Raw genomic sequence first — 11,935 nt, 5'->3', positions numbered from 1 at the left:
CTTATTTTTACAACAAAGCCACAAAAACCCTGTTTGCTTTGTGAGGTACTACCAAGATGGGATGTTCAGACGGTTTGTGCAAACAATTTGCATCTTGCATCGTCCTGTTTCGAAAGAGCATATGCATACACTACCAGTCAAAAGTTTTTGAACAGTATGGTTTTTAATGCTTTTTAAAGAAGTCTCTTCTGCTTACCAAGCCTAAAATGTTAAGCAGCACCACTGTTTTCAACATTGATAATAATAAGAACTGTTTTTTAAGCATAAAATCAGCAATGATTTCTGAAGGATTATGTAACACTGAAGACTGGAGTAATGATACCAAAATTTAGCTTTGATCACAAGAATAAATTGCTTTGTGAGGTACTAATAGCAGTTATTTTAAATAGTAAAAATATTTCACATTACTGCTTTTGCTGTATTTTGGATCAAATAAATGCAGGCTTGGTGAGCAAAAGAGAATTCTTTAAAAAACATTAAAAATCTTAATGTTCAAAAACTTTTGACTGGTAGTTTATGTGGCGGTTATTTTACAAGAAATTGACCTTATGGTGTGGTCACATAAGCAAAATTTTTAGTAAAATTTTGTGAAAAAGTCTGTTGTCAGTAGTGTAGCAATGTAAAAACTTTCGAATCAAGCAGCTTTCTCTTGGTTAATGCATCTGTGAAATCTACATGAGGGACATTTTTGCACTCATGCGAAACTCCCGATTGTGTGGGATATTATTGAAATGACTGATTTTCGATCACAAAATTTTGTAAGCAAACTCGGTTAATGTGACCGCAACTTAAGAAAGCCTAATGATGTTAAAGATTCACTTACTTTATTTATCATTTCACCCACTGTATCTTGTCTAAATCTCGAGCAGACCCTGTTGCCTGCAGCTAGTCTCCTGCAGCTCAACGGAGTGAGAGATGCCTGCTGCAAATTCCTTCTCAGCCAGCTGGACCCCTCAAACTGCCTGGGCATCCGTGGCTTTGCAGACACTCACTCCTGCAGCGACCTTCTCAAGTCGGCCCATAAGTATGTCCTGCAGCACTTTGTAGAGGTATCGAAGACTGAGGAGTTTATGCTGCTACCTCTCAAACAGGTGAGCCATCTGCTTTAGGACAGTAATGTAGTTAAATGCATAGTTCACACGAAAATCATTGTCATCATTTTCAGTGTTATTATATCTTCACTGCTTAAATACTATGAAATATGTTGCGTGCCTTATTCTATGTAAGAAGCCACATCATCTCACAGAAGGATTTATTTCAAACACTCGACTGACGTTATGAAGTGTGTATGATGTTATTAAATGTGGTATTTTCACATGCTTTCAGATGGAGCAGCATTTACTTCACAGAGCCGTAGTTCACTGAGAAGCTATGCAAACAGCTGTCATTATCGTAAACGATATCTTCGATTTCATAATGGCGCAATAAAATCGTCAGCGATTTTTATTTTTTAGCGTAACTTGTCAGTGAACTACGGCTATGTGTAGTAAATTCTGCTCCATCTGAAAGCATGTGATGATGATTTCCTGCTGATTACAGAACCGGCGTTACTATCAAAATGCGCATGACAATCGCATTCGATTAATCGTGCAGCCCTAGTATTACAGTATCATAATGAAATATTAGCCTTTTACATATTGCTCAAAAAAAAATTTTATTCAGTCAGCATACACAGGCAGTGGCAGCTTGTGGGTTTTAAAATAGAGGAGGCACTTTATTGGTCTGGGGATCCCTGCCAATTATTATTATTATTTGCTTAACCACTTTAAAATGACTTTTTGGTTGCTTTTAGTTAGAACACTTAAAGAAAACGACACGCATACAGCAAGATAATATAACTTCACTTACCTGGCCTATCATTTGAAGCAAACATCCATCCCTTCTTAAAAGGCTGTGTTAAAAGAGAGCTGCCTGTTGCGCCATTTAATTAAGCTGACTGCTGTAGCCTATATCCAGCTTAGGCGTGTTCTCCCTTTATTTTTAATTTGTATATATACTGTTTGAATGACAGCTTGGTAAATCTGTTGGCGATCAAATACTCAATATCGCTACTCATCATAAGTACTTGGTACATTATCAGCACAGCGGGAGACGTTCAAACTATTATCACGTAATTTACGTCTCTATGATGATTGGTTTATATACCAGAAGGGAGGCTAGCCTCCAATTCAAGGTTTATTTTCTCAACACTCCTCAGTGCTGAAAGTGAACACTCGATGGTGATTGGCTAATTTTTTTTACCAACAGAGACACGAGAGCTCAGCTCTCCCTCGGCCTCCCCCTACCCTTCTCTATCATTAGCGGTTTAATTACATCAGCAGATTCGGCACATTCGCGATAGAAAAGTAGCTCTTTCCAACTTCATTAACATGTTATGGTATTACAGCTGTGAAATTACAAACAAAAAATGCACATTCTGAGACATGAACTGTAATGAATTGTATTAACATTAAATCGTCCTCCTCCCATTTTCACCTCAACATTTTGGGGAAGCTGTGCCTCCCCCGACGAGCCGCCACTGTACACAGGAACATGGCTGTGAAAGCAGAGAGATGTTTTTGGCCCCAGATAATATAGATATAGCATCTATCAGCAGGAGCTAACTGGACAATGCTAATCAGCCAAACCTTGACCTCTTCTTCGACTCGCAAAAGCTAAAATGTCTGAATTGCCCCACGGTGACACTGATATAAGTGCTCTCTGCGTCAGCACCTTCAATACAGTGTCAATCATCCGCTCAAATACACGGCGAAAACAGCACGTCAGTGAGAAGCTGAGACAGCGAATCAGCAGAAAGCAGCTCCTGCTCTCATACAACACTAATTTCATCAGCCCTAATCTGCTCTCTTCGCAGAAAAGTGGTATTAGTATCTCTGTGCTTTGAAAGGTTGCGTGATTCTATGAAATCCCCCTGCTGTTTAGACACTGATTGGAGCGAACCATTAGGAAGAGGTTGCTGATGACATAGACCACCATTCTCTCTCGCTCTCTGATTTTTTTTCTCACTCTTAACAGCTGTTGCAGGCTGGAGGTTCCCATTGGCCCCGTATTTAACTCCGAAGACCTGGGAAATGCTTGTAGCCATGTTAACTGTGGCTTCTGCCCCAAATAAACAAACAGTCTGTGACTATAGTGCTTTTGCAAGTGTAGACTAGATGATAGTGTAATGGTCTATCATAAAGTCTTATATCACAACACAAAAAAAAGAAAGCTAATGTGTGCAATTTTTGCATCACTAACAGCAGCAAATGAAATTGGAAAAACAGTGATAACTGTTTCCCAAACACTTTTATCAGCCTTTCCTCCCCCACCTACCCGTCTGCCATTGTTTATTCTAAACACTCGCTCAGCACTATTGGTTAACCCAGAAGCTGACATGTTAGCGTAAAGTAAACACAAGCAAACGCAGCAATGTTTTGAAAAGAAGTCTTACTATAACTAGGCTGTTTTTTTGCACTATATATATGTGTGCTGTCGCATCCAAAATAAACGTTTTTATTTATATATGTGTATACTGTGTATATTTATGTATCTATAAATACACACACATTTCCAATATTTCCATGTATATATTTATATTAATATAACTGATATTATATATAAATATTTTTATAAACATAACATATTTTTCTTAAATGTATACATGCGTGTGTGTATTTATATATAAATAATAAATATACACAGTACACACACATTATGTAAACAAAAACATTTATTTTGGATTAACTGTTTGACAGTGCTAATATATATATATATAACTAAATTATCATTATTTATTTTTTTACAAAAATGTATTTTTCTAATAAATGATAAAAGCTGTTATTTGGAACGTTTATTCATCAACGAATACTGAAAACATTTTCTTGTTTTCCACAAAAATATTAAGCAGCTCAACTGTTTTTAACATTAATAACAAGAAATGTTACTGTGCATTTTGAGCACCAATCAGCGTTTTTGAAGGATCGTGTGACACTGAAGACTGGAATAATGGCTGCTGATAATTTGCATTACAGGAGATTTTAAAAATCTTGCAGACCACAAAAAAGTGAATGGTAGTGTGTGTGTGTGTATATGTATTTACAAAATTTATATATTTTAAATTTATTTTTTATGATTACACAAACTTTCTTTTCATTTATGTGACTGTGCAATAACAAAGGTTCCAATGATTTTTTTTAAATATTTCAATTGTCTACTGAATAGAGAATTGGTGAAATTATACTGTATAGTCAGTGTTGATCAATGTAATATTGACTTTAAACAAGCTCTTTTTCAAACAGAGATCTGTTTTTTGACATTCTGTGCAGAACACGATGCGCTCGGACTCAAACTGAGCACATCTGTCCGATGTTTAAATGCTCGTCATTCAGATTAAAACAGCAATTTGTCTTTAAGTTATGCAAACACTTTAGTCCAACTGAAACCATACCACTCCTTTAGTTTTAAGATCGGTTATGAACCCTTTCTTGTGATTTCTGCAGGTGCTGGATCTGATTTCTAGTGATAACCTGAATGTCCCATCAGAGGAGGAGGTGTACAGGGCTGTGCTGAGCTGGGTCAAGCATGACATCGATGGGCGGAGGCAGCATGTGCCCCGGGTGGGTATGATTCCTCCTGTCAAACTGCGCTTTTAGCAACATCACAGTAAATCACAGGATTAATGCTTATAAAGGATTATGTCTCTGCAACTCGATACTCGTTTCTCTGTTCCCTTCCTTTGCTTTTTTTAATCCTTTTTACACACACGTCTTACCTCTCACTCTTTCCATCCATGTCTTCAGCTGATGAAGTGTGTGCGTCTGCCCCTGCTGACACGAGACTTCCTGATGAGTAATGTGGATACGGAGCTGCTGGTGCGTCACCACTCCGAGTGCAAAGACCTGCTGATCGAGGCACTGAAGTATCACTTGATGCCCGAGCAGAGGGGTGTTCTCAGTAACAGCCGCACCCGACCGCGCCGCTGCGAGGGAGCCAGTCCGGTGCTCTTTGCTGTAGGTCTGTAAATCAGGACAAGAGCACATAAAACACATGCACATATGTCAGTGGGTTGGTGGGTTGATTTAAATGCTAAATGTCTTTCAGGTGGGGGCAGTCTTTTTGCCATTCATGGAGACTGTGAGGCCTATGACACCAGGACAGACCGCTGGCACATGGTTGCATCCATGTCGACGCGGCGGGCACGAGTCGGAGTGGCTGCTATTGGAAACAAGCTCTACGCTGTGGGAGGGTACGCAGACCCAAAAGCCTAATTTTTGCCAATTAAATCAACTGTTTTTTTCCTTTTATAACGGCAAACTAAAGTGGTAGAGACCCTTGTATTGCGGACTTTTTAAGTTTTGAGGCATCAATGTGCGTGTCTCTCCTGCTTTTGCATAAAAATGGTCAAACTTGGCATTTACCTGGTTTTTTTCTTACGTGGCAGAAATGGGCTTCCATAGAAGTTGAACAGTCTTTAACTTGATACAGCATCTTTAAAATGCAGCACCCATAATGCACAATGCTGAAAAAAAACTGCAAGATGCAACACAGCAGCCAAGGCCACACATCCAGATTTGATTTATTACATTACAAAAGGAACAGAATGTTCAGAAAGCCACATTATTTTCTTAAGATTACCTTGCTGAAGCAATCAAGATGTTACCTAAGATTGGTTAGGAAATGTGTCAGCTGTTGACTAATGAATTTCTGTGAATGATGACGGTCTTGTCTTTACTTGCATAATAAAGACGCAATATATACAAAAACACATGTGAAAGATCTATTGTTCATCTTTGTCTCTCTTTTGCTTTTCCCAAACCAGGTATGATGGCACTTCTGATTTGGCTACTGTAGAGTCATATGACCCTGTAACTAATGCGTGGCAACCTGAGGTGTCTATGGGAACGAGGAGGAGCTGTTTAGGTGTGGCGGTCCTGCATGGGCTGCTGTATGCAGCAGGAGGGTACGATGGTGCTTCTTGTCTCAACAGGTATGCTATCTAGACAAACAAATGTGAAAAGTATAATAAAGTTATAAAAAGCATTTAATGTAAATCTAAAATGTCTGTGAAATTAAATATAATTTTATAATAAAAAGTATCTAAAATATATTTGTATATATTAAAAATAAAAAATGTTTTTTAAAATCTCTGATAAGACTCTCTGTTTGATTTTGTCTGCAGTGCGGAGAGGTATGACCCTCTGACCAGTACCTGGACTTCCATCGCTGCCATGAGCACCAGGAGGAGATACGTTAGAGTGGCCACATTAGGTAGAAATATGTAATACTAATGTACTAATAAATGTAAAGAGCAAATGTAAAAGCACTTCCTCTATATCTTAAGCAGTTTGAAATTGAACAGCAAACATGAACCCGTTTCTCCTATTTCTTCTATTAGATGGCAGTTTGTACGCGGTCGGTGGGTATGACAGCTCCTCACACTTAGCAACAGTAGAAAAGTACGACCCTCAGGTAGGTGACACATGTCTCTCTGACATGTTGTAAACATCTCCGGGGTGTGTTTTATGTTTTCTCTCCATGGTTAAATAAATTACGAAGGATGTTTTTTTATTTTTAGAGTAATGTCTGGACTGCCATTGCCAACATGCTGAGCAGGAGGAGCAGCGCAGGAGTTGCTGTATTGGAGGGCATGCTTTATGTTGCGGGGGGCAATGATGGTACCAGCTGCCTAAATTCAGTGGAACGATATAATCCGAAAACCAACACCTGGGAGGGAGTGGCCCCAATGAACATCCGCAGGTTTGACAGTGATCTTCAAGCGTTTGTTTAAAGGGATAGTTCACCCAAAAATTCTGTCATTAATTACTCACCCTCATGTAATTCCAAACCCATAAGACCATTCATCTTCGGAACACTAGATATTTTTGATGAAATCCTAGAGCTTTCTGACCTTGCATATACAGCAATGCAACTACCACGTTCAAGGCCCAGAAAGATACTAAGGACATCGTTAAAATAGTCCATGTGACATTAGTGGTTCAACGGTAATGTTATGAAACTACGAGAATTTGTGTGCAAAGAAAACAAAAATAATGACTTCAATTTCTTCTATTCTGTGTCACAGACATGTGTCAAGGTTCTGTTGTGAACAAGCTTAGAAGACTGACACAGAAGAGAAGAAATTGTTGAATTGAAAAGTATTCTCGTAGCTTCATAACGTTACGGTTGAACCACTGATGTCACATGGGCTATTTTAACGAAGTCCTTACTGCCTTAGGTGCGTTGTTGTCTGCAGGGTCAGAAAGCTCTTGAATTTCATCAAAAATACCTTCATTTGTGTTCCGAAGATGAACGAAGGTCTTAACAGGTTTGCAACGACATGAGGGTGAGTAATTAATGACAGAATTTAAATTTTTGAGTTAACCAACAAAATTGCAAAAAATCATTCCGTTCCTAATGGACCATCTCTTCTCTTGATCTTCAGGAGCACCCATGACCTGGTCGCTATGGATGGCTGGCTATATGCGGTTGGAGGCAATGACGGCAGCTCTAGTCTCAATTCCATAGAAAAGTACAACCCTCGTAGCAATAAATGGGTGGCGGCGTCGTGTATGTTCACGCGCCGTAGCAGCGTTGGAGTCGCCGTTCTGGAGCTCCTCAACTTTCCTCCTCCGTCCTCTCCCACTCTTTCCGTCTCCTCCACCAGTCTTTGACAAAGGGTAAAGACCCGGCTTAGCTCCAGCGGCCTGCCCTGTGTGGCCAAGAGGCGCAACTGCTCAGTTTGAGCATCAGACGAGGAGTGTTTCGTGGGCCACAGTGCCCTCCTTCTGCCTGGAGGAACACTGCAGCATTCTGCAGATCATGAGGGTAAAAAAAAAGGATTAAAAGAAAAAACACACACTTTAAGCCTCCACAACTCTCACCCTATAAACCCCAGTGCTTGAAAGTGCAAAATAATGTTGCTCTGCCATTTTGCGGTCACTTTGTGTATGATGTATATCTAAATGTATATTTATGTTTACGATTCTTTTTTGAAATATTAAGAAATAATATATTAAACAAAACAAAAAAGAATGAAAAACTTTAGGAATGTAGCTCTTGACAGGTTCCGCCACGCATGTTTACAGAAATTTTGTCCTGGCAGGAAATAATATTGTAGTGCTGCTGTGCCACACTAGGTGGTAGTAATGTGCAATGCTGCCCAGTCTCACCACAGATGCGCATGGACATTTAGAAGCAGAAAATTCACACAAAACGGTGGCTGGATTCTACACTACAGTACTCTACACCTGAGTGTGTCAGATCATGTTGACAACATAATATATGTTTCACTTATTTTCCTATTTATTTATTAAATGTAATATAAAAACATATGACACTATTTCAGAGATGTTTCAAAGACCACCTCTGACTTAAGAGGGGAAATATAGTTTTAACGTACTAATGGACATACATACTACGTACATATCATAGAAGCACTGGTGTTTGGTATGAAATGTGAGATTTAGGAAGAACAGGCATTTAGTGTTATATCTAACGGACATGTTTGGTTTGTTTTCTACAGTCATGTATTTCAAGCCTTACAAAAGTACAAACTTTACTAATATGACACATCTATACCACTAAGCAGGAGAAATGTCTTTTTAATAAAGACTATAGCCATACCTAAAACTAGCTGTGACATTGATTAAAGCTGCACTTTCTCATTTCTCATGTTTTCGAAAGGGTGAAAGGTGCTCAGAACCAATTCTGATTCAACGGGTAATCAGTAACACTGACACTTTAATATCAAGCCCTTCAATGTGAGTAACTCGGCTATTATAAGCTCCTATATGTTGTATGTCACATTTATTTGGATTTTGCCGCAAGTCTTTAGTTAGTAAACCATGTCAATGTGTATTGCATTTTCAAAACTTTGTTTATTTGCCAGGGCTGTCAGATTTGACAGCTTGATGGATGTAGATAGTATGTGTTGTGTTGTGATGTCATTGGTAACGGCCACTACCAATGCATATTACCTCAGATGGGTAGATGAATGGTGAGTAATTAGTTTATCTGATGAGAGCACAGATCACCCCACAACAACGGATAGTTCCCCCAAAATTCGTTCTTTATTAGGTAGAACACAAAGGAATATATTTAGAAGAATTGTCTGTACAATTTGAAGTAGATGGGAATAAAGACAGTTGTATGAGAAAAGAGCAGCTTGGACATTCTGCTAAATATCTTATTTTTTAAGAGAACAATAAGTTTTGAAATGACATAAGGCTGAGTAAATGATTTTCATTTTTGGGGAACTATACCTTTAAGTCAGTCCTGCTCTCTGCCATTTTACATCGGTTTTAAAATGTAGCATAGTATTATATGATTTCAAAACTTCTGAGAAGTTAGGATTTTGTTTCCTTTTTTTAAAGGAATTTGTTAATTCAGAGAAACTTGTTTAAGGGCAGTATAAGTTTGTGTCTAGGGAGATCAGAGTGCTGTGTATGTGTGTTTCTGTAGAGGTGAAGCATCCTGCACTTTGACCATACATACATAACGCCACAGGACCACAACCCCACAGAAAGGAATTACAGTATATGTATATAACCAAATATCCTGAAACTTTGTGCAATGTCAATGTAACTGTGGCTTTCTTTTTGGATTGTAATGTTGTCGAATGTGTTATTTATATTGTGCCGTTTATGTTTTGCTATATTTAAGAACAAACATGATTTTTTTGCACTACTGTCAAATGGAGCAATATACTGCTGTATAAAATCAAAACACTACTGTAAATGAAATAAAGCTGTTTTCAGGTGGAATTTGAGTTTAATCTCATTTGAACAATTATTTTGACACGTTAATAAAGAAATAGTTCACCCAAAAATAAAGATTGTTGCCCTCATGCCATTCCAAACCTGTATGACTGACTTTCTTCGGCAGAACACAAAGGATATTTTAAAGAATGTTGGTAACCAAAGAGTTTTTGTGCCTATTGACAAAAGAAAAACCAAAAACTTTCTCAAAATATCATCTTTCATGTTCCACAGGAGAAAACAAATAAATAATAATACAAGTTTGAAACAACAGTAAAGGATGATAAAGTTTTCATTTTTGAACAAACTAATATCAGAAGAAGGTGCTACTGGGTTCATGTATTAGCATTTGTGCAAGTTACATGTTAAAAAATTTAATGTAATGGCGCAAAGAGTTAAAAGAATACAATTCTGTCATTGTTTACTCACCCTCATGTGTTATAAAATCTGAATGACTTACTTCAGTAGAAAATAAAAGGATTCATTCCAGAATATTCAAGCTGCTTACAATGAAATTGAATGGTGACCAAAGCTGTCAAGCAAGATTTTTTATTTAAAACCTCAGTTTCTTCTCACAAATGGTTTCAGGAGTGCATGAGTTGTATGGAGTAGTTTAATGTTGCTTAATGTCTGGACTGGGCACCATCCACTTACTGTATGGAAAAGAGCAGCTTGGACATTCTACTAAACATCTCCTTTTTAGCTTAAACACCATAAAGACGACCAGAGGGTGAGTAAATAATGACAGAATTGAATTACTAGGTGATCTGTCCCTTTAATAAACAAAATGATATTTGGATTAAGTGCAAGACCCTCCAAAACTGAGCCCATTAGAGTTTTGCTTTCTGACTGATGTAAGCAAACAGCTGAGCACTCTCGCTTTACCCACCGTGACCTCAGCTTCACGGCACGAACACCTGTGCTGTACGCTTACGCACATGTACAGACACATTTGGGCAGTACATCTGATATGATGTACGTTAGCGTTTGCTTTAAGTAGAAGATTCATTTCAGGACTGCAGTATTGTCCTCAGTTATTTTAGCATCTGTGTTTGTGTATTCCCCTCGTAGCCGTCTGTTGTTAGGCAGCTCTGTTAATGAGGGTAGGGGGCTGGGGGCTCTGTTGCAAGCCACTGCGCATGTCCCGAGCCCTGGAGAGCACTGATATGAGGGACCTTGATGAGTTTACAGCCTGGAAAAGCAGCTGGAGGCATAGCTGTACAGCAGAGGAGACTCTAACACGGTCCCAGTGTCTGTCCAGCGGCTATATACCCAGTCACCGTAAACCAACCTCTGCTAGCTTTTTGAATCATATTAGATACACACTATATAAGAATTTGTACTTTTAAATTTTCTTTACCATTCAAAAGTTAGGGGTAAGGTTGTTGTTTTTTTCCCCTAAGAAATTAATACTTTTTTCAGCAAGGATGCATTAAATTGATGAATAAATGCTGTTTTCAGAGCTTTCTATTCATCAAAGAATCCTGAAAAAATGTATCATGGTTTCCACAAAAATGTTAAGTTGTTTTCAACACTGATAATGATAAGAAATTTTATTTGAGCAGCAAATCAGCATATTGGAATGATTTCTGAAAGATCATGTGACACTAAACTAAAGGCTGGAGTAATGGCTGTTGAAAATACAGCTTTGCCGTCAAAGCTATTTAAACACAGTTATTTTAAATTGTAATAGCATTACTGTTTTACTGTATTTTTGTGCAAATAAATGCATGGTGAGCTTAAGTATGATAATTATTACAGATTTTATATTCATTTATGATGTGAAATGTTATGTTTTTTTTTTAAAGACATCGCTTATTCTCACCCAGGTGTTTTTTTTATTTGATCAAAAATACAGCAAAACAGTAATATTGTAAAATTGTATTGAATTTTAAAACTTAAAAAAAAACCTTAAAAATCTTTTGCATTTTAATATTGTATTCCTGTGATGGCAGGCAGCCTTTACTCCAATCTTCAGTGTCACATGATCCTCCAGAAATCATTCTAATATGCCGATTTGCTGCTCAAGAAACATTTCTTATTATTATCAATTATGAAAACAGATGTGCTGCTTAATATTTTGTAGAAACCTTTATTTCTGAAATTTTCTGTAACATTATGAATGTCTTTACTGTCACCTTTGATTAATTTAATGTGTCCTTCCTGAATAAAAGTATTAATTTCTTTAAAAAAAAAAA

General features: G+C 37.8%; 1 protein-coding gene across 1 annotated transcript in view; it reads left to right on the top strand.

Annotated features, from left to right (window-relative positions):
* The window catches only part of LOC107591126 (kelch-like protein 17), a 10,979-nt gene extending 2,282 nt beyond the window's left edge, over positions 1-8,697 (top strand). The window contains exons 3-11 of the mRNA XM_016280167.1: positions 870-1,091; positions 4,482-4,598; positions 4,782-4,995; positions 5,083-5,227; positions 5,801-5,968; positions 6,161-6,249; positions 6,377-6,450; positions 6,557-6,738; positions 7,424-8,697. Coding sequence (XP_016135653.1) covers positions 870-1,091; positions 4,482-4,598; positions 4,782-4,995; positions 5,083-5,227; positions 5,801-5,968; positions 6,161-6,249; positions 6,377-6,450; positions 6,557-6,738; positions 7,424-7,652 — 1,440 coding nt within the window. The 3' untranslated portion in view covers positions 7,653-8,697. The remainder of the gene's footprint in view (positions 1-869; positions 1,092-4,481; positions 4,599-4,781; positions 4,996-5,082; positions 5,228-5,800; positions 5,969-6,160; positions 6,250-6,376; positions 6,451-6,556; positions 6,739-7,423) is intronic.
* Positions 8,698-11,935: the final 3,238 nt, after the last annotated feature.

The sequence above is a fragment of the Sinocyclocheilus grahami genome, unplaced genomic scaffold (assembly GCF_001515645.1).
Source record: "Sinocyclocheilus grahami isolate Dianchi unplaced genomic scaffold, SAMN03320097.WGS_v1.1 scaffold137.1, whole genome shotgun sequence".
Taxonomy (NCBI): Eukaryota; Metazoa; Chordata; class Actinopteri; order Cypriniformes; family Cyprinidae; genus Sinocyclocheilus; species Sinocyclocheilus grahami.
Note: the sequence above shows the minus strand (reverse complement) of the source record. Positions and strands in the feature narration are given on the sequence as shown.